The 24,231-nt window shown below is 38.3% G+C and overlaps 1 protein-coding gene across 2 annotated transcripts in view; it reads right to left on the bottom strand.

Annotated features, from left to right (window-relative positions):
- The window catches only part of MAP3K5 (mitogen-activated protein kinase kinase kinase 5), a 109,673-nt gene that overhangs the window by 57,776 nt on the left and 27,666 nt on the right, over positions 1-24,231 (bottom strand). Inside the window, exons 2-7 of one of the 2 annotated variants that reach the window (XM_074818989.1) lie at positions 19,855-19,994; positions 16,940-16,963; positions 7,526-7,719; positions 7,092-7,260; positions 6,018-6,124; positions 2,293-2,463 (exon numbers count right to left, since the gene is read on the bottom strand). In XM_074818989.1, coding sequence (XP_074675090.1) covers positions 2,293-2,463; positions 6,018-6,124; positions 7,092-7,260; positions 7,526-7,719; positions 16,940-16,963; positions 19,855-19,994 — 805 coding nt within the window. Of the gene's footprint in view, positions 1-2,292; positions 2,464-6,017; positions 6,125-7,091; positions 7,261-7,525; positions 7,720-13,690; positions 13,864-16,939; positions 16,964-19,854; positions 19,995-24,231 lie in introns of those variants that run through there. The other variant, XM_074818990.1, reaches the window with a different exon arrangement.

Below are 24,231 nucleotides of genomic sequence, written 5' to 3'. Positions count from 1 at the left end.
GCTGATTTGATTATAAATGCCATAAAGAAATTAAAGCTGACATTTGGGAAAATGTTGCAGGACAGACACTGAATTAGGGAGGTAGCAGTGAAAAGATTTGAATAGACTTGACAGCGTTGGTAAGTCTGATTTCCACTGTCAGTATGCAACAAGAAAGTGACAGTTAATAATTAATTTCATCTCTTCTCTCATATTTATATGAAAAATGTCTTTTTTTTTCTGCTTTTTAATTGTCAAGAAAGCATACTGCCTGCCAGAGGTTTTTGTTTGATTTTGGGTTTGGTTTTTTTTGGTATAGACCAAAGTACCTTGACATCACTAGTTTTGCAAAACCAGTGCTTTGGTTCTGGCTGCCAAATTCTCATTATCTTACGCAATTCACTATACCTCTCCTACATCCTCATTTCTCCAAGACTGAGCTAACCTTTATCTTAACATAAAGTAACACTATCATGTTCCTGCACACACGTCCCCCCATTGCGGCCTGCTGTAGCACTAGAGTAGGTCTGCTCCTTCCCAGGAGCCTTCCACTGAATTATGAGTCAACCCTTCAGCCACATCAAGTCTGCTGTATGACTAACACTAGAATTCAAATCAATATCCAGCATAAAGTACAAGCAAAAAGAGACAGATCCATCCGGCACAGCTTCCGGCCAAACTCCAGCTTGACTCAACAGAGATCCCCTTGCTCTACCACAGCAGGCACACAGAGAAGTCTGTATTGGGTCCTACTGGCCAGAGACTTTGGGGATTATTTAGGGGCTGGCTGGTCAGCACCCTACCCTGCTGCAGGAGTTGCCAGCCTGCTGTCCTTTCCCAAACTAGTATGCCTTACTGCAATCACTTCCCCTCATCAAATGTATGAATACCATGATTGCTAAGATGCTTCTATTAAAAGTGTGGCAAAATGACTACATGAAATATTTTAGAAGGAATTACCACTATTATACATATAATGGTTCTTAGTTCAATCATGCTTGAAAATCTCAAAGTTTATCTGTTCATAAGGCACTATGGGTGAGGAAAAAGCAAGATGTACAATAGCAAAAGTAATTTCTGTTTATTCTGTTTAGCCTGTGATAATGCCTAGTATTTGTATACAGGACTACAGTTTTCTTTTTATATTAGTTTATGACATAAGCAATTTTTTATTTTTTTTTTTAAACAGAATCTTGGAAGTTTGTTATGAGCTTTGCCTTACAGGAAATAAAATTTTTCTTTAATCCAAAATTATGAAGGGGGGACAACAACAATATGCTGCATTCCTGTTATTTCAACACCCTTAAAAAAATCCAGTAAGCATTGCAAAACTGTAAAGCATGACCAGAAATCATAAACTGTACTTGTATTCTGATGCCATAAATGGTAAAAAAAATGATATCTTATCTTTTACCAAAGACCATTCTAATACGAAGTTTACTGAAAACAAGTGATAAATTATGAAGGGAGAAAAAAGCTTTCCATTCTAAGCATTTAATTCAACAGGCAGCTGATGAGCATAAGACCAGAACTAGTATCTGATGTGCAGGATACATAAACACAGATTGTCTGTTTCCTCATCAGAATCATAATGGAGAAAAGCAGCTCATTCTGACAGAAATCTACAATGGAGTCCGGTGCCTCCATTTTTTAACCTATTCCCTGTAACAGCATTTTAGTGCATTTCAAAAGCAATAAAGAACATGATACTTGCCTCTAGAATTAAGATAAGAATTTATCTAGCCTATTGTGTGCTTCTTTGACTATCGATGGTACTGTAGTCCACTGTAATATACATAATACTACATGGTGATGATGGGGTGATAAAACTTTTGCCAGCATGAGTTTAGAACAGTCATATTGCTTGTGAGCATGGAAGCCAAAAAAAGACAGAATGGTAGACCCTAAGCATTAGTGCAGAGTTAAGCCTCAGCACCTTTAAGCCTGCAAAGCTAGTATCTGCCAGATTGCAGATATGCCAATTGATTCACAGCTGATTATTGTCTGGCCCAGATTCCTAAGAATAATATAGCAAACAGAAGACTTTACACTTGGGAAGAAGGAGGGAAATACACTGATGAGAGCTACCTAAACTTCCAAGTCTCTGAGGCACTTCAAGAACTCTGAGGAACTGTATCTGTGAACAACATAAATCTCTCATTCTTAACAAATGAACTAATATTAGAACATTCAGTGTATCATCCCTTAAGGATACCAAGTATTTGAAATGAAAAACAGTTGAAATATATTCTTGTTTTAGGAACATTTTCCCAAAGCTAACAAAAGGACATAGACCAGGAAAACAGTACTGACCAGAAAGTCCCTTTGTCCCTGCTTTCTGTATCTGTGAACCCAGATTCCAGAAACATGTCCTTGTAAATTCGACCAACCAGGCAGTACATATCTGAAGCTACTTGGTCTTCCTGTTCCACCAGAGGAATCATAATTTCTAGAGCTTTCTGTCTGTCTCCAGGCAGATTTCGCCTATCAAAAAAAAATTTTTGATTAAAAAACCAATAAAGTTAACAAGAAATACTTTTTCAAGACAGTGTTTGAATATATGTATGACTTAATGTAAAATATGCTTCTAGACACAATGGACTATATTATATATACACACTTCCCGCCCTTCCTCCTCCTCCCCCCCACCCCCACCTTTTCTTAATATCATGGAGCACCTTTATAAAAGCCCCCAAACATGTTTTCTCTCTTTCATGAAGCATCAGCTAGAGCAAAGCACCGACAACAGCAACAAGAACCTCAAGAGTAATTCTTAGAAGTGTCATGTGTTACTTTTCTACAAAATAGATATAAAACTAGGGTTCATATTTGATATTTCTTTCACAGTAACTCACGCTTTAAAAGAAAAAAGATTCCATCTTGTGTTTGTGGGTTTTTTTTAATATACATTTTGAATGTGAAGCAAAAAAAGACAAAAAGCACAAACCAGACTGAATTCACATGATAGGAAAAGATTAAGAAATGAAGCCAATAAGATAATATTAACAGAAGTACTTCAGACAAACGAACCACATAACTGCAAGCATTAGATGCTTCCTGGTGACTCACAGTTTGGATAAATACATAATTCTGTATCAAGAGTTTAGAATTTTTTACATATTTGTGTATTGAACAACCAAATGACTCCTTTGTCAGACAAACCTGTTCTTCAATGGTTTGAGGAATGTATTATATTCTTTTAGAGAAATTGCTAGTAACATTTGAGTGGCTACAATTTTAATTTGGGGGGAATATATAAAAGTGGTTTTGTGTCTGTCCTGCAAGCTTTGCGCTGAAGAAGCCTGAAAGAGAAGGCTACCCCAGAAAAAAAAAAAAAAAGACACATCAGAAGTCACAGACATCTTAAAGCAGATACTACTTGACCAGAGGTTTAGTAATGGATATTTTTCTTCCCCCTCTACAAGGACATACTGAAGTTTTGATGCATTTGAACAGGCAGTTTCAACGTCAAACCTGAGAGATCAGGGCACATGTACTCTTAAATGATACCTGAGCTCATGAGCTCTGAGCTCATGTAGCTACAGAAGGGAGTGATGTGGAAGAAAAGGTTTAAATCAAGCAGAATGGGTAACTGAGGATGAATGAGTACTTGCATCATAAAAAATAATTAAGAAAATAGAGCAAAGCACTTGTTTGAGCAGACAGTATAAACTGTTTTCCTGAGCAAAAAAAAGCAAATAGAGTGTGCAAGTCTACGGTGCTGGGCCAACCTCTACTGATGTCACAGAATCATCTAGGTTGGAAAAAACCTTGAAGTCTCAGCCTGATGAGAAAGGTAAATGAAACCTAGTGCAATCTCCTCTCAACTTTCAGACCAGTCAAATTCTAACAAATTAGGAAAAGTCCCCTCAGACTACATTGCTGCAGTAGGCTCCCCAAGTACTTCTACAGTGGCACAGCAAGGCTGGTGTACTCATCTGAGATCGACAAGTGCTCCCAATCCCAGGCCCCAAGGAAGGAAATCAAGAGTTCCTGGCTGAGCAAGTAACAGTCTCCTTCAGGTCTGTGTTATTTTAGTTCCCCTGCCAACTGATCTCTTGCCCAGTTGTTGAAGGTTTGCTTCCTTTTGTTTTCTCTTCTCGTATTGACCACTCAAGTAAAGCAACAAAGATAAGTCTGCAGCTTCTTTATGTTTTTTGGCTGACTTTCATTAGAGAAGGGCAATTTTCAGAATGGAGTTTCAGGTGGCTAACTCTTCCACATCTTGTATCTACTGTCACTAATCCAGATCAAACCAATAGCTAGCTGAACTTAATGAGAACAAAATGAGTAAGACACAACAGTGTTCTGTAATACGAGCCATTTACATTTTGCTGGTCTCCAGAGACAGAGCTCCCTACTTTTCTTTCTGCTTGCTCTTCCATCATCAATGCCTTCACACACTTTCTTCATTCAAGTCAGACTAATCCTGACTAATTGAGACACTCTATCCTTCTGTACCAGCGATCTGGATTAGAAGCAAGAGGGACATCTTCTTCTGCAGCAAACATTCATATGGGCAGAGTATTCCAGACCTGCCTTAGTTCAGGAAACATCCTCTATATTTCAATTAAGGAGAAAGCTACAATTACCCCAAGTAATTCCTTCTTGGCACACATCAAAGCATGAATGTTTTCATGGCTGTCATAGATTCCAGTTGAATGTACAATCTAGGGAAGGGAGGGACAGGAAAAAATTTATCTGAACTCCTCTGGAGGTACTGTGCAGATTGTTTGTATGACAGATACCCTCACAGGCTACATCTTACAGTCACATCTATAAACAGACCTTTTATTCTGCAAGAAGTCACAACAGAACCAATAAGTGTAAGCATCTATCTGCCTGAAAAAAATTATACTGCAGTTTTGTAGTTTTTTTTAGTGTCCCAGTGAACTAGTCAGGTCCTGTTTTCAAAGGTGACTTTGTTTTAGAAAAGTAACCTTGAGGTCTAAATAACTTGTTAAAACTCCAAGGTACACCTAGTGACCTTTGTGAAGGCTATGTAGAAGTGGCAGATACATGCTGGATTATTTAATCTGCAAAGCTCCACATATCTATGGCAAAGCAGGAACAAAAAGGGGACAACATTTATACCTTCATATACCTGGTGTAAAGGAGCAAGAAAGGATCTGGACATTTTATTCAGCAAAAAGATGCCAGATAGCTGGGTTTTATTTTTATTTTTTCTTTCAAAAACAGGTTTATTTTTTCAACTAGTTACTTCTGACATATTTTGACATCCCTTTGACATGATATGCAGAGCCTCATCAGCAAATCTGAATTACAATATTCAAATCTGTGACAAGTAGAAAGATCTGTAGACATTTTCTGTATTTGAGAATTTCAATGCCTGCTGACACCTGGTCTACTCCTCTAAATGTCAATAGCAAAATGTTCATTGTGTTAACAGCAGGGGAGCAGAAAACCTCTGATTTTCTCTGAAAAACTCCCCTTTTAGTTCCTTGTCCAATTGCCAGTATCCTTGGGAAAAAAAAAAAAAAAGAAAAAAATCTAGGCTTAGCTCTCATTTAACCCAGGAAAGTAGTGCATGTTGCTCCATGTGTCACATTTTGTGCATGTTATCAGAGAACATGAAAAACATTATTATAATATAATAAAATCTTCTGAAGGACATTTGATGAAAGTTCTCCTCTTGTCTCCTGACACTAGCAGAACTCAAACTTGAATGAGATGATGTCTAAGTTAGCACAAATGCTGCAGCACTGCCACTCATACAGCAATGTTAAAAGTGTATTTTAGAGGTAAAAATACTGCTCCAATTTAGGTACTGAAACAAAAAAATTATGCAAACCTATGGAAAGACAAATCAAACACATTAAAGGAAAAAGGAATTAAATTTGACAGTACAAGAGAAAACAAAATCTTAGATTGATCACGAAGCTCAGAGTCCCCAACGCTGCTTCAGTGAAAATCCCTAGACCTGCGTATGAAGATTCCAGCAGGGAACTTCACCTGGGATTACCAACTCAGCATGGAGTTTGCAGTTCTCATTAATGGAAGGGAGGGTAGATTCTTACCTGTTCAGCGCAAACGCATAATGAAACCTCACATGGTGGTGGGAAGCCAAGTCAAAAGTAGGCAGTTTTTCTAAAGTTTTCACCAGTTTCACAATGGAATCATAATCCTTCCAAAAGAAGGGAATAATGAAGTTTTAAGTGGCTGTACTGAGGTATGCCTATATAAACTCCTCTTTCACCTAAGCACCTATTACTTCATACTAAGAAGTATTTCCAGTTCATTTTAAGTTTTGTTGATTTCAGTTTCTTCAGTCTCAAACTGTAAACAGACTGGCACTCATCAGAAATGTGAATATGCACAGTATTTAGCAGGGAAACACAATTTGGTCTCCTGTACTGCTTCAACACAGACCTGTAGAAATTTTAGTACATCTGTTTCACAATTAAAGTTAGCTTCAGGGACTGAACGCATATCAGAGTTCATATTGTACAGACATTACAGTGCTAACTGCATCTGAATTAAGGCAACTCAAAACTCTGAAGTAGGCATGAGCCACAAAACCAAAATAAAAGAATCTTTCAATGCCACAGTTTTTAAAGTATTTTGCTCTGACATATTTTAAAAGAAAAAAAAAAAACAACAAAACAAAACCACTTCAAAGTGTTTAAGAAGCAACTGCTGAAATTACATATAACAAAGTAAGCAATTACTAGCACCATTCCAGAATCTGAAATACATATGAACATACTATATTTCCATGATAAATGTCACAAGCATGGTGACAAAGAATACATATACATTATCAATAGCAGAATGCTACCATAACCTTGAAGGAGGACACACTACAGGCTGTTCATCACACAGTAATGCTGAGATGGAGAAGAGTTATTACATGCTGTGTGCCTTTCACGTGCTGTTATAAAATAACAGCACCATTCCACTATGTATAGGCACATAATACACAGTGTAACTACAAAATAAAATAAAAAGAGAAGATACTGTAAAATATTTTCACCAGTGTGCATTATTCATATAGTTTGTTAGCAAATCTGTGCAAAATACGCTAAAAATTTCACTGAGAATGTAATTTAATTTACTATGTTTAAAATGATCTTAGAGCACAGGATTCATACCTGGATGTCTCTGTAGGACAGCAGCAAGTTTATGACAATGTCAGCAGACAAGACTTCAACATTATCCACTCGTTGTCGAATCCTTGCCAGCTCTGCTGCAAGCTCTCTGCCTGTGTAGAGGGTACGGGCCTTCCTGATGTCATTCAGAATGGACTCCCGGAAATATTGGCTGGAGAGAAACAACTTCACATGAGCAATCTGGGACAGGTCCCTTGCACTTGTTTTTCTGGCCCTGCAGTTCTCCCACAATGTATATGTGGAACATTTATTGATAGAGCGGTGTCAATAAAGAGATCTGGTCAAGCTAAATTATTAATTATCAATTTGTCTCAACAGAAGGCAAAACATCACATCATCCTGAAGCAAGAGCCTGACCTTTATATTGCCAGCAGGAATATATTAACTTTACACAGGGGTACAAAAAGACAACTCACCTTGAACTGGCCTGAGCCACCTTCAAGAGCTGAATAAATCGATCCACCAGTGGTAAGCATATAGGCCCAAGCAGTGACTCAAAACTGGGCTGCATCAGTTCTGTTAGTCCCTTCATAAAACTGCTATCACAGCAGTACACCTTGTTATGTGGAGTTATCATATAAGGAACAAATATGTAGTTACCAGTGCACATCTGTAGGGAAACAAGGTGCAATATTTAGTGCAGTTATGGTTTGACAAGCCTAAGCGTAAAACAACTGCATATACTACCTGCAGAATTTTACCTGCTAAAGTCAAAGGGAGATCTGCTGCTTACTTCAGCAAGACCAAGATTTCACCTATGAAGCCTAGAATTACGTAAGTTCACTTTTTATCTCAAATATGATATACAACTGAAATGTATTCTTTCAGATTTCTGAACTGTTTTCTGTAAGATGAGTCTTTTTAGAAGCATCACGTTGACCTTAAAATAGTCATTGGCTCAACAGCAAAACAATTCTGAGGGCACATCCTAGTGACCCTGAAGCAGCAGGCGGACTCACGTGAAGCTGACGTACACTCTTTTCAAGGTGACTGATGTTCAGAAGAGAGCAAGCACTCTAATTTAGTATAGTTAGTCTCACAGATGTTGAAAACAAGAACACAAGTTAGTTGCCTCACAACAGGAAAACTGTACGAAAAACTAATCCTCCTATGAACTGCAAAATGACTCAAATAGTTTAGCATAACAAAGACAAATTAAATTCCCTGCTATGTAGCAAACCTTCCTGGCCAGTGGGACTTAAAACCATATATATTTCAGAATAATCACTTACAGAACATCTTTGCATTGCTAAACTGTATTGATTTCTATATATCAATGTATGACAGATACTTTGCCAAAAAAAACCCATTTAAGTTTATCTTTCAAGAAAGAGGAAGGCAAGATGTCTGGTGCCTGTTGTATGTGTGTGGCTGCAGATTCACACACATAGAAAGCTTGCTGAATATTTGTGGTCTGAGGGGTCTTAACTATGAGACAGCACACCATCAAAGTCAGGAGGAGTTCTGCCATTTGACTCTCAAAGCTCAGACTCTACTACTGAACTGGCCAGAAACCCAGCAAGAAAAGACTTACAAAAGCAATTCTTGAGACCTATCATTTTGGTACCCCTAAATTACTTCCAAGGTTAATTACATTCTGGTCAGCTGCTTCTGCTCTCCCAGAAGTCAATTCAGCAATGAGGACATCACTTCAGAGACTCCCCTGGCACGCTAAGCTCCACACATTTGAGAGGGCAGTGACTGAATGGTTTTCAAATGCACAATACCAGTTGTGTGCTTAAAAAAAAGATTTATTTTAACATGCATTATTAGATTTTCAAAAAAATGGAAAGATTGAGGTATTCTAGTCTGTATTAACATGTACATGTACAGATATGTCAGTAAACATATGTTTGTGTACAGATCAGAGATTGGCTATGAAGAGTACAGGAATTACTTTATTTTTTTAATTACACCTATTATACTATGAAACTATAAGACCTCGCTATAAAGGCAATCCCACCCTCACTTCTGAGGTATATAGACAAACTGTAAAATGTAAAAGTAATTGATGCAGGCATTCACACGAGGTCCATTGAGCTCAACTAACCCAGAACTTGGTTGGAGATTATTGTATACAGAGACTTACACAAGGATGAATTTACTCTTCTTCTCCCAAGAACTGCAAACTATTACAGGCAAATAGCTAGGACACATTTTTCTGTGCATGAGTGTAGCAGTTTCAAAGGAAACTTGAGAACTGGGAAGTGTATGACAGTATTTTTAACAAGCAATGAAGGAGTGTGATGCTAGAACCCAGACTGCTCATCTTTACGACGGAGAACTGAATGGACACTTCCACTCAAGCATATGCTAGCACACACTTTCAAGAATGAATGGATGAACCTTTGACCCTGATAAAACTTAATAAGCCCCACAGTCAAAAGCAGAGAGGAAATTACGAATTTGCTGGAACTGGTTTCAGCAATTACAGGACAAGGGTGGGCAGTGACTAGCACAGGAGCCATTATTAAGCATAGGCAGACTGTTCTCCAACTTTCCTTTTTTAAATAAAGGAGAAGTAATTTGGGAAGTCAGAGCCAAGAAAATGGGTGAAGTAGCTACAGATATCCTGGGGCAAGCATTTTACTTCCTAACGTTTATTCAGTGCATTAAAAATAAATTCAAGACTGCTTGCAGGAAGGCCTTCTCAGACCTCTGGCACACTGTTTCCAAAGTTCAGGTCTTAATTAAAAATCTACTCTGAAAAAGGATGTTTCCAGCGTTTGAAATCCACAGAACCTGAAGTTTATCCTGGCATAATGGTCAGGCCACCCACAGAGACAGTACCGGAGTCTTCATAAATAATCCTACAAGCAGGAAAACTACTCTTCCTGCAGAGGCCAAGTGCCTGAGCCCATTACTGAGCAAGAGCTCTTACTAACTGATCTTGAGTGCACCTTCTGTAGGAAATAGCTATCTATTTTAGTTGAACAACAGAGGGAGCAAAAATTATTTTACATGCATTTTTTACGCTACCTGAGAGGAAAAGAAAAAGCTAGATATATCATAGAGCCTGCTACAGAAGATACACAGACTCAGTAGTCTTTCAAAGCAGCGGACAACGAAGAACTCAACAGTAAAAGACAGGAGAAATCACTACATGAGAAGAAAACAGAAGAAAATAAAATCAATTTACAGTTGTTCAGATGGCCCCCAGGGTTCCTGGGGAATTGTCTCAAGGTAGAACCTCATCTTGATCCTTGTTGGCAAGCAGTGTGGTAACACAGTGGCCTTTCCCTCAGCCAGGACATTAATTTGGTTGTTAACCTAGACAGTTATATTTTGTGGGGAGCTCTGTATCTCTGAAACCTCTCAAATTTGGCTGAAATTCATCAGACAAACAGGCAGATACAGAAAGAGGGTGGAGGATGAAAAAACAGTACAAATTTTAAAATTTCAGTTCCTTAGGAAATAGGCTTTAAAAAAAATAGAAAAAACCCACTTGCAGTAAAGCTAAGAAATAGAAGAAATCTTGACCTCAACTTCACTTTCCTAGCTAAAGAATACATTAGATATTTAACAGATGAATCTGACAAAGGCACACATGCAGTAGCTCTGGTGACAAAAGAAAAGAAAGAGAATCAAAAGTTACGTATTATTTATTAAAGGTGGTGGTGGAAGAAAGATAAGATAACAGTGACAGCAAGAATGCTCTTGTATAATAAAGTCTATGGTCTCCCACTATGGAGAAACATACTTTGTCACCATCACAAATTCTAACTACAAAGAGCCCAACTCCAAGTGTATTTGGGCAACAACTGGGATGGGAGCCCGAGAGCACCAGGCTGTGGAGGCAGAGTAGCTGAGGAGTTAAGTCCAATATCAGACAGTTCTAAACCTTTTTCCCCAAAGCAGAGTGAACAACTTGCTTCTTTCCCCATTCCCAGGCTACGCAACCTCTTTTACTTCCTTCCTCACCTTTCTTTGTCAAAATACAAGCTACACTAATTTAAGTCAGAAAGGATTGGGTGGTCTTTCTGACACATACTTCCTATCTGCTCACACACTGCTTTACATTTCAAATTAGTGCACATTATTTCACTTAGAAGTGAAATATATTCCACTTATCCTATTAAAATCTGTCCTGTAACATTCCATACCAACTCTGATCTCACAAACTGATATTCTTTCCTAACCCTAATTAACTTCACTCTATGTTCTAAGTTTGCTGAGCACCCAAGACAGAATTGTCATTTTCCTTTGATCCCTTCCTCTGTCTTGCCATACCATGTACAACAAAAGAACAGAATCAAGCCATTCAAGAAAAATGGGCAATTTTTGAAGGAGTGACACCTTAAATCCAATTGTCATTTTTCTCAGTCACATCAACACCCTTTAAAAAAATATGAGTAGCATAAAGGGGCTTCAAAAGTGGACAGGAATAGACCCCCCCAACTAAAACAGGTACTAGAAGTTCCATTTTCCAACCCTCTTTCTTTATAAATCCCTTATTATTTAAGGTTCAAAAGCTCAAGTTACACTAATGAAAGTTAGAAAGTGCAGGTCACCTGAGTTGTAAGGTGAAAGGCATTACTGAAAACATCAGGGGCTGGGACAGGCCATGAGTGTGCGTACAGATAGTTACTATGGTTCAGCCTGATGCACAAGAATTCAAGACATTAGATAAGGTAAACTTGGCCTGAGCTCTCAGATCAGCTGAACTAGTTATATCTAGGAGATACGAACATACATATCTTTGAAGGCTTTGGGCCAGCACACTCAGTACCTGGCAACATTAGGCCACCTTCAGAAAGACTATCTGTGTCACAGCCCACTTCACCAAATCAGTCAGACTAATCAGAAGGCAAAAGTACTGGCTGGAGCCAGCTACACATGCATAAATATCTATCACAAAGGGACAACATCTGTAATCACTTTTGCAAATGTTTTAATCAGTTTATATTTTTTCTAATGCCCCTTCCTCGTTTACTGTGCAAAATTAAACAATTCCAGAGCATGTGTAATTTCAGTTTAAATACAGCCTAAGATTGTCTTAATAGCTCTATAGTTACAGAATTTAAGACTATCCAGCTCCTAGCTAGACCTACTGGTCACTGGAAAATTAAGCACTTCCTTCTTGTTCGATATCCTTTCTCAGTTTCTGAAAAGGAATTAATATAGCACCTATCTGTATTTAAGAGATAATAAAAATGCATAGCATACGATCACAATAAGAATATAAACCAGCCCTTCTTTCAATATCCCCCTCTAATACAAAACTGTTACTTGTAAAAGGGACAGCCTTTTGTGACTTCAACTTGGAGACCATGTCTTCTCAGAAAGAAGATTATGCAATAAGGTAAACACTATTCTTTCCCTGACAAATACATCTGACATAGTACAGAAAATTTTTCTCTGAAAGTTGTACAGAATAAGACACGATGCTATAAAAATGAGCATTTGAGTTCTGCTGAATTAATTCTCAGATCTTGAATTCTACCTCAAAATGAGGGAAAAAAATCTGCAAAATCTCAGGGAATCAATGGTGTGCAGTCCTCTGAATTCCCTGAGGCTCTTTACCAACACTGCTCTGTTGGAATCATTTAACAGTCGAATAGCCACAAACAGAAGAAAGCTGCCTTCAAAGACAAGAAGTGTCAAAGAAAACAAAAACCCCCCCAAATGAAACCATGATGCTCTACTCATGGATGGCAGAATCTAGCAGAATCCCATCTACATGCCTAAGCTTCAGGTCAGCATCCAATGTAACTTTTTTTTAAAATAAATAAAATCAGTTGAGGTAATAAAAATAGCCAGTATTTCTCACAGTAGGAACCGTTCTTCCTGCTGACTCTCCTCTAATTAAGATCAGCTTTTTTGCATTTCTCTTACTAGTTATTCTGAGAAATATCTGCTCTTATTTCAATTTTCCTGATGAGATTTTTCTTAAAGGTAATTCTCTGACTGCACGTGGTGTTACATGTAGCAGATGGCAAAATCCTAAACCAAGCTATTAAATCTATTCACTCCATTGCCCAAACACACGGTAAATCAACATGTGCTGATGTTTTAATGAATACAGACTCAGTCTGGGTTTACTGCAAATCCCACTCACATGAATGACAGCCTTGCTATTGATTTGAAAAGGAACATAAGTAAGCCTCACACCCCAAATGAACTGAAGCACAGAGACTGGGTCTACTCTTTTAAATACTTCCCATTTTATTTGGGAATATATTCTTTCTTTATAGGCCCAGCAATAACATTCTGTTGCAGCCACGCCACATTCTAAATGCTTGTTAAAAATCAGCATAGGCTTTGTATGGTCCTTTCATCATACTCAGATAGGAAAATGTTCTAACAAATATAATAGTCAAAGAACTCAAAAAATAAAAAAAATTAACAAGAGATAGTGCTGTATCATAAATAACAATAAACACCCCAATTGTCATCATCAACAAAATATTTATGGAATGTTACTACATAGCATTTTTACATATATGGATACCAAAAATCAAACTGTCCCAAATCATTTCTCAGCTGGGTGAGCAGTATTAAAAATATTTCCCCCTATTTCCACAGCGAAAGAGACCAATAGCTAAACATATCCTATGGGATCTACAGTCTTCTAGCAGTACCTGTATGGAGGCTTCAAGCTTGCAGCACCTCTGGCACGCCTTATCCAGGGTCACCCATGCTCTCACTCCCACTGAAGAAACACTACACCAACCTGTCTCCCAAGCTACACCTTAAACAGGACACAGTTAGGAAGGGTCATGGAAAACCAATAAAAACTACAATCTCTGATCCCTCCAAGTGTCAGAAAAGAAAATCACTAAGAATAGTCCCCAGCTGTACAACATTAACCCGGATGCTTAATCACTACTGCGAGTCAGCTGCCCAGCAGAAGGGTTCCCCTTGCCCCCCAGTCGCCCTTCAGATCGGGCCAGCAGCTGTACTCACACCCCTGGCAGCCCCCGAGGCAACCTACCTCCCACTTCAGCCTGGCACAAGCAAGCAGCCTGAACTGAGGGGTGAGCACTGTGTAGAGAGGTGTTACTTACTGCGATTGGTTGCAAACCATATGTATAATGCATGCACGTTAAACTTTCTCAGATTCAGCAAGGAGTGAAATTTTAAAAAAATTGAATAAATGGCCACTTGGAACCTGACCTGCAGCTTTTTTCTGAAGTTGGTAAAATTCAAACTGAGGAGAATTAGGATGCAATACAACTGGTGAGCTGAAACAAGCAAAGTACAGCCATGAACTGTAACCTTTATACCAACATCTCCTTGTGACTGAAACTCTTTACTAGCAATTTCTAGAATGCCTCTGCTGCTTGGTTGACCTCAAAAATCAGATAACAGCAAAAACTAAACTTAAGCTTTCAAATATCAAAGTAACTGCCTCCTGTCACAAGTATCACTGCCTGTAAATATGTCTGGTTTTGGTATCACTGCAACATTTGGAAAAGGTCCAACTAAATAGCTATAAAACCACATATAACAGGAAATGAGCCTATGTTATCTTGCACTGCTCTGCCCTGACAGGCTCCAGGCAGCTTATCCTGGCTATGCAACATTGTATTGACTATTATTAGGAAGAGCAAAAATCCAGTCAGAACAAAGAACAGAACAGTTAGGAATGGATTTTTTTTTTTCTCCTCACTAGTTTTAGGGATACAAAGTTCAGGAAAAGCAAACACAAGGCATTTCAGTTAGACAGATATATATACACACACACATTTGTTTTGCAGCCTTTTTAATCTCCTGGTGCCAGGGATACCATTGTCCTGTTACAGCTGATGTTTGCATGCTATTAAAAAACATGTTCTAGAACAGCAGGCTAAACTCCTGGTTTATTCGTATGTGAATTTAATTTTTTCATATCTGCAACCTCACATAACCATTCATATGACTATTTTTGGTAAGGGTGGGCATCACAGTCACAGCCTCTCAAGAACAGCACCTTTGTCATACCCATTTATCCAAGAGTCTTACAATTTATGAAGAAACATGATCTTCATGAAGTGGGAATTATATTCAATAGTTAGGCATGCATCAACACTGTGAGAAGTCTACTTCCAGGTAATTTGGCTGACATCATGCCAAAAACAAGGAAAAAGGAGAAAAAAATAAATTAGTTGCAGAGTTGCTAAGCCAGTTTCACTGACTTCCCTGTTCTAATCCCTGGGAAAATACTTCCTCCCAGAAAAGATGTTATGTGGGTGTGCTTGAAAACATCTGAGACTCTCAAGGAACACATTCTTTTTGTGGCGTACATTGAAACACTTCTAAAGAAGTGATAAATGACAGTTTCACAGCCACCTATCCAAATTTAAATGGAAAACAGAACAATCCTTTCTCAAACACATGAAGGCCAAGTTATCATACCTCTCCTTGAGCTTCACTGACTGTCATTTAAAAACAGGACAAGACAACATCTCCTCTTTACTGTACCAGTCATCTCCTGCTGGCTTCCTGCTAACAGAGCTCTTCCTCCTACCCTTCCAAGGACATTACATTAGTCACACATCATTTTCCCTAGATCCTGGGCCACCAGAATAAAAATACAGAATGCAGTACATTCACTTACAAGAAAGGCCTTACTGTTCTCTTTCATTTTGTGTCAAGGCCTAACGGATCATTTACCCCACTTTCATTACAGAAAGGCAAGAGGTTTTTAGTCTAGCACATCATTCACAGCATTCTGTGAGTCTCTGAAAAGCTCTGGTTAAGAGTTACACAGAAACTCTATATGGAACCCTCTTTGCTTTTTTTTTAAATAAAAAAATATGTAACTTAAAATGCAGCATTAGGGCCAAAGCTTGCAATGGTTTTGAAGCCATCTTTAGAAACTCTTATCAGCTATAGTAGATCCTTTTCAAAGAATCACATTTCATACTGGCAGAAGTCAGTACTTAATCTCTGAATTTCACTGTTAAATAAAAAAGTAAAACCAGGAATACAGCAGTTTTTATGGCAATTTTAACACTGTGGCAAATAAAACATGACCAATTTCTAAAATCAAATACTTCACATGCCCCTTAGAAAAGTCAATTCAAACATATGGAATTGTACAGCATACACATAGCACCTCAGGATACCTGCACACTAATCACTATAAAATTATAACTTAGCATATATGTCCACCAGTAAGTCCAAAAGTGAAGCCAAGAACAACTCAACATGCCAGATGGATATTCTGACATGACTGGCCCTGCTGCCCCAGCACAAACCACATTGAGAAAGCAGTGTTCTCAGTCACAGGTCTGCCTCCCTTGAACTTAGGAGTGAAAAAGGGAAGGGGGATTTGCAAGGCCAACCTCAGAAACCAGAGGGATGCCAAACTACAGTTTAATGACTAGCAGTCACAGACTACTGGGATCTGCACTGCACTAGGACTAACAGGCTCCAGGACTCAACTTCCAGAAATACATACACACACTCAGTCTCTTTATAAATATATATATTTCCATAGCTGTAGCTATGGGTTTCTAAAATGAGCATCAGTTTCCAAATAACTCTCCTGTTCAATACTGTATTTTTTAAAACACACTAGAGAACACTGTACAAAAAAGGCAACAGAAAAAAACCGCAAGATGACAGATGTAAATAGTGCGTGAAAAAATGTAACAGCCAAGTAAAAGCAGCAAGGAGAATACCACTGATAGATGGAGGCAAGGTAAGAAGTGAGCCTGGTACCTAGCAACAAAGTGATATACACAGATTTGCTGCTAGGATTTCTAGAATTCTGCATCTAACTCTGTAGAATACAGTAGGAGAGTGTTAAATGATTCAAGTGGAAAATATAAGATAAACAACATTAAATGGAACAGAAGTTTGGAATGTCTGGAATTCAACTGGCACACAGAAATCATACTTACATTATTCTTCTGGCAAATAATTTCCTGGAATAAAAAAGAAGAAAAAACCTTATGTTGATAGCACTGAACAACTACTAGGAAAGATATCTGATCAGTATGACTTGCTAATATTAATGTTTACAGACACATGACAAGAAAAGGCTGGTTGGTAGATGGTTTATATTGACTTGACAGGCATAGAAGACAAGTATTGTCTCAGGAGAGACAAAACAACTATGGAACCAAGTAGATACATACATCCTATACATACACAGGAGCATATGCAGTGTGTGCATCTGTATATACATATACATGCACACACGTACATACTCCTCCCTATGTAAATTTTCCTAAAGGGACGCTGTCCAAAAGTTGACTATTAATACACATATACTTGTATTTGAGAAGTTAAATATTGTAAGTAACATTTTGCTGCCAGCAGAAGAAACTGAGAAGAACAATAAAAGCAGTATTTCTAACGAGGCTTTAAAATATTCCAGAAGTGATTGAAATTCACATTGCTCTAATAAATCTGATGCAAAGAATGTATCTTCACATTTTAAATGTAAAGTTTCAGAGAACAAGAAGCCAGAGAACACACAGATGGGAAAAGCTGGTTCTTGCACTCTAATATGGGTGGTACAGCCCAAGTGCGAACCACTTGTGGACAGTGACCTTGCTTTCAGGAAAATTTGTCAGCAAGTTCTGATCCCAACTGATAACCCTGCCAGATTTATCAGATGGCTACGCTACACCTCCGCCACTGGGACCACTAAGCAGCTTCAGCTACACCACAGCATTAAAAACTAACACAGCATCAAACTAAGGCACCTTGTACTTTTCATGTTGCATAAGTCAGGCTTCCATAAAACTTCTCTTCCCCGTGTTGAGGGGACATAGATACACACACATATCTATACTTATATGCATAAATATACATAAATATAAACATACACATAAATATACAAACCTACACATGTACATATATAGAATCATAGAAAGGTTTAGGATGGAAGGGACCTTTAAAGATCATCTAGTTGTCCCTGCTCATGCCAGGGGATTCATCTTTCACTAGATCAGGTTGCTCAAAGCCCTGTCCACCCTGACCTGAATGTTTATATAGTGGAATATTCCACCAGCGAAAGTTTACCTATATTACTTTGTACCCCAGTTAAATCATGTGCTGCAGTTTTGTATCTCCTGCGTTTCCATGATCATTTTCAGTTTTTGAACCCACCACCTTCTATACAAGATTAAAATGGCACACACATTCCTGCACTGCTTCTACCCTGTCTGGTGATTGTAACAAATACAGTAACAAACATTGCCTCAGAAGATGTCCAAGCATGTCTACAACTACTTTTTTCAGGCAGTCACTAAATAATAAGGAAGGGATCTTACTCTTGAAGACTTTCCTGCAAACTATTAAAAGTAGAAACATGGGCCTGGCTCAAAGCTAAAGAAAACTCAAGGGGAGTCTTTCAGTGGGCACTGTACCAGTAGCAACTGAGACATCCAAGTCTCCCTTTGCATGGGATTCCACTGATATCAGTGGGAACCCTGCACGTGACCCGTTTGCAAAGTCTAGCTCCTAAACCAGTAAAAAGTTCTCCCAAGTGCCCAAGGAAGCCTGGGGCCTCACTCCAAGTGATTTTCAGTGGGAGTTGGGTATTTGGCTCCTTACCCAGTACAATGAAATTCTGCTCTGCTTATACTGTAGATCATTGTACTTGCGTAACTGAATTCAAGCCACAGATAGGTCTTTTGTCATTAGCAGTTTTATTTTTAGGGCTTTATCTGTATACTCTTTGTGTTGCAAAAAGAAAGGAAATAATTGCATTGCGACCAGTCTAGTTGGCCAAGAAAATCTGGAGGGAAGAGCAGGGGAAGAAACTGATTTACTCAAGGTATGTCCCTCCCAACAGAGGGCTAAGCTGCAAATAATGGGACAGGATCAAAAGCAAATATCCTTCACTAGCCAGAAGCAGTGGAAGCAAACCCTTCATGAGAGGCAACAGTGCTCAGATTGCAGTTTGACTCACCAAGCTGCTTACGAAAATGCTTCTTTTCAGCAATGCCTAGAGCGGAAGTGCAATAAACAGCATAACACACCTCCTGAACAGAGCCAATGAATCTGATGGAAGGGAAGTAATTGAAAAGACCGCCATCCAAGTTGTCTGCCCTCTCTCACCCCCATGAAAGTTACTCAACCTTTAGTAGAGTCAGCAGGAGGAAGTAAGTATCAACTCCTTGGCTGACACAATTCACAGCCTCATAGATTATCTTAAACCACCGGCTTGCCTTAAACCAGCCCACCATACTCTGAACTGTAGTCCTGAGTACCAGGCACAAGTTTTGTTTTTACTAACTCTGCTGTGCTGCTGGTTATCTCCAGCACAGCAATTCTGCAAGTACCAGATGTTAACATCTGTAACTCAGCAAGACATACCAGAGGCCATGTGGGGTCCCATCAGGTTTGGCCAGAAAACTGCTATTTTACACAGGAGCTAAAGCTTAAGGATTATTTTGCTGTCCTTATATACTACCATTCTCACCCAATTGTTATTACTGTAACAATTTACAACAAACACCACTAATTCCCTTGAATGACAAAACTGTGTATTTTAACCATTAATAATATAAAACCTTTAATTTCTCACCTGAAATTTTTCAAACTTCTGTTTTCACAGATTGCCATTTAACACCTAGGTATTTAATAGACTGTGACAAAGTCATCTAAATCTTACTCTTAGGAAAACTAAACTGGGTTTTTCAGCATTTCACTGTGGCCGTGTTTTCCAGGCCTCAGAATATTTTTGCTATCTTTTTGTGAACCACAAGTGGCATCTGTATTTCCTACGGAAACAGAGAAACTTCAAGAGTTGGGCCAACCATGACTTCCCCCCAGCACACCCCATTTTTCCATTCAGAGCTACCTTCAGTGACTGCAGAGACTCTGCGTTCGTGTCACAGTAGAGAATAATGTTGTTAGCCATGCTGAAGCTCTCCCTGACTCCCAGGTGGTAGAACAGGGAAGGCTGGCGGAAGGCGTCACTCATCTCTACGACAGCAATATCTGCAGAAAGAAATGAAAACTTGTCAATACCACACATTTCTGACAGTCAAATACTTTTATGTCATGTCTCTTCACACAATTTGCTTTGGTAAGACAACTCGATTTTAAGTAGGAAATAAGAGATCTAGAGGGATTTCCCATTTTAGCTGTTATGTCTAAATTTTGAATGTAGTCAGCAGGATGTGGTTTAATTTTTTCTCTTTTCTTTCTTCCTTCCTCTCTCTTTTTTTTCATTAAATGAGACCTCCATTTCCTCAGGTAAAAACATCACTAATCACTAATCAAGAAAAGGCAACAAGTTCATTTGGTGCCTTGAAGAATAAAATCTGTTTCGTTAATCTACACATGATGATTGATGACCTTATGGGGAAAAAAAAAAAAAGAACAAATTACATTGGAAGTGTATTTTCACCCTCTGTGCAAGTTGCAATAAAAATTCATGCAATATATTTATATCACTGCAGAACATACTGTACAGATTCTGTACTAGAACTCTGGAAGAAAACAGCTGTAAATTGAAAGAAAGGCAAAAGTAAAATTCCAATATAAATTGCCATTCAGATCTATTTTGATTCATATAGAAAAATGGGGGGGGAGAAGGACAACAGCAGAGGAGAAGGAAAGGGGGAGTGAATACGTAAAGCCATAGAAATCCCCATATAAGCAAGAACTTTATTGTGTAGAGAATTCTAATAATAATAAATTTTATCTGCATGAATAAAATTAAGCGCATTCACAAATGCTTACAGAACGGGGAACGTAGTTCACAATTTCTCTTAGAACGTGTGTTTCGTTTGCCCAGATTCACACCAAAGGAAAACAAGAGGTAATTACAAAGTGTCAGCAGAAATAGTTAAGGCTTCTATTATAACTGGCAGCATATTTCCACTGCAAAAGGCTTGTGGGATCAAGAAAGCAAAACAAGAAAACCGACTGATTTCTACCTCTCCTGCAAACACTCTTCTGTCTCTTCACCCAATTCAGTTTTTTCTTTTCTTTCAGAAAAAAAAAAAAAGATTTTTCAGACAAATATACTTCTGTTACGAGTAGAACAAAAAAAGCAGCCTGTTTTCCCACGTCTCTCCCTGCAGATTCTTTCACGAGAGAAAAGACAGATAGCAAGAGGAGTTCTGCAGGCAAAAAGCTTAGGTACCCTCAAGTTTCTCTACTTCAATTGATCTAATAAGAGATTCTACCCCTAATCACAACTTTTCACCTTGCCTATTTACTTAGATCATCAAAACAGTAATGACATTCAATAAAAGATAAATTTGTGGCATGTGGCATGTGGCCATGCTCTCAACTAGGAAGGCAGTAAGTGTGTCTCAAATTGTTGAAAAGTAACATCTCTGAGACATCTACTCTTCAGTCATACTTTACCGTAACTGGCCTATGGGCTTAGAAATTATTAAAAAGCTGAAAAAGGGATACACACACACAGGGGGATGAACAGACAACATTTGCCTACACAAGCTTAGGCTCCTCAAGAAACAAGATTAAAAGAGAGGAGACTAACATGGTATAAAAAAAGGTATTCCCCCCCCCAAATCTAATATAAATTAAGTTTTCTAAAAGTTTAATAATCTGTGTTCTAAGAATCTCCCTCTGTCCAATTCCACATATGTATTTGAAGTGTGGATTCCATTAAATACATTTTTATTGAAGTAAAAAAGCAGTGCATTGCTAAAACCACACATACACACACTTTCATTAATTTTAGGAAACTGAGACATCACAAAAGCCAAACAAGAATGACAGTATTTCTCCTATATTTTGTTTGGGTGAGATTAGGGCTTGTTTCTTTTCTTTAGGAAGTCATCATAATACAAGCTCTATATTTAACTACTATTATTCATATAGAAGTCTAATCTTGAACAACTCTAAGTCTATGGTACATTTCTGTTACACAGCAGGAGGAAAATTTGCGCAATTGGCCATGACTTAATGCTCAAATCTTGCAACATGACATGTTCTTACTAGAGTTGCAAAACTAAAATTAAGAGGGAAATACTACATAAAAAAGAAAAATAAAGTGATAGAGCCTAATCAAAGTCAGACTACAGAAAATACTTGAGAAATCTTATGTTAAAATGCCAAGTTACCAGGACCATGAAGAAGGAAGAAATAACTCTTTAAAAAAAAAAAATTATACATGTGTGTATATATATACATATATATATTACTGTCAAGAACAGACGGCCAAATCCATTTAACACAATCTGACCCAAGGCCACACTCTAAGAAATGTTCTTGGGTCCTGTTCTATCCTTATCACAGCAATACAAAAAAAACCCAAACAAAAGCCTTGAGTTACTTAAACAGAGGAGGGAAGGACCACAAGAATAAGGAAACATTTGTAAGAAAAATTACACTAAGATACTGGTATAAACTCTGTTGTCATACTTGTATTTCTTACGTAACTAAAGATGATCTCTTTCCTTTACATGTTTCCTTTACTTCTGTGAAATCCAAGTCTTCTGGATAATCTCATTTGACAAAGCAGTATATCTTCCTTAGAATAGGTCCAACTTCTGTTAAGTTTTCCTTTTCGCTCTAGCAGTTATGTATTTTAAGATGAAGTTGTCATTCCTGACAAAGAGATCAGATTTCTAAGTCCAGGTTAGCCCTCAGGGCTGGTATCACAGTTTCCAAGGGGAACAGCCCAATTCTTAGCTGCAATTCTGACAAGCCACAAAAAGTATGTGATCTTTTGGGTCCAGGTGTCTATCAATAAAAAAAAAAACCTGTACCTTAAACCAGCTCTCCTGACAGACCCATTTCTGACTATCTTCTTTCACAACATCAGGAGAGAAACTCCTCTGACCAAAGGAGGGATGAGTGTATGAAGCACTGGTCAGAAGTTCAGAAACCAAATATAAAGCAGGAAATGGAAGCTCATAAAAAAAGGTAGTGGTAATGATTCCTATAAAGCACCTGAAATGTACTGTCAAGTGAACTATAAAACAGCTAAACACCATATTCAGTTACATAAAGTATGATTAGAAGTTTAGCAAAGCTGAGCAAGACTGATGGTTTTCAAGACAAATCTGAGTCAAGTAAACATATATCAAAATTAGAGCCAGGATTTAGCTAAGCCCAAAAGAACTGTTTGGTCATCAATATGTAAACTGCCAGAATCCCATTTATCAGGCGCTCTCTCTCTCGCTTCCCCCAGATGAAATTAATTTTAACAGCCTGCTGCAACAAAAGACATTTTCCATTCACTGGAAAATACAATTTCAGAAGTGGCAAAATGGTAATTCTTCCACCTTTATTGAAATACCTCTACAATTACACTGGAATAAAACCCACTTATCAATGTATTTGCAGTTTCAGTTTCAAGGCAAGTAAAACAATAATTGACGAAGCAGAGGAATCAGAATAGAGCCCTCTCAACACCTAAGCCCTCAGGATTAAAGCACTCTGCAGACCAGGGACTGACAATTCAAATGCTCTTGCACATCTTCTACGTTGCAGCACAGAAAGTCTGTTCAGGCTCCAGCAGACTAATAAGCACGGTGGGTATGGAAGCACACTGCACAAAACAGGAGCAAGAGACAGGAAAGTGGAAGAACCACAATTCTTGCAACCCCACAGGTTGCAGGAAAGAATAAATTTTATCCCTTTGGCCTTGGGCACAAGATTAAATTTCACTTTCTCTACCTCATGAAAGTGGACCTGGTTACAGATCACTGATACTATTTAAAGAAAACAGCGACAGTATGGTCTTCGCCTTTGCTAGTCATCTTTGACATTACAGCTAAAAAGTCTTATAATAAAACCTACAGAAAATTACTGTGTTTTGCTGGTTTATGAACAATAAAGTCTAGCCTTAACCTTCTCTCCCACCTCCTTTAACAACTGGCATGCCTACACAAATTTGAGCAGAGCCTATCATAAGCATAAGACTACAGCTTAGCTCTGGCCTGTGTAGCAGAAGCAGCATAAATGCAGCAGCAGGCAGTTCAGTAAGCTCTTGGTATCCATTTCCTAAACCACACCAAGCTCTACCTGCCTGCAATGAAGTTGCTTACCTACACATTAGTTGGGTGGTAACCACACACTGAGCTGCAGACATAGCAACAACCACAGAGCAGTCACACTCTATGTTATTAGACTAACATCTATACCAACAATACCTTGAAACACACCAACACACATTCAAGAGAACAAAATACCACTACATTGGGAATCAGCTTCTTATTTCCCTGGGAAACCAGATTCATGTGATGGAATT

The sequence above is a fragment of the Strix aluco genome, chromosome 3 (assembly GCF_031877795.1).
Source record: "Strix aluco isolate bStrAlu1 chromosome 3, bStrAlu1.hap1, whole genome shotgun sequence".
Lineage (NCBI taxonomy): Eukaryota > Metazoa > Chordata > Aves > Strigiformes > Strigidae > Strix > Strix aluco.
Note: the sequence above shows the minus strand (reverse complement) of the source record. Positions and strands in the feature narration are given on the sequence as shown.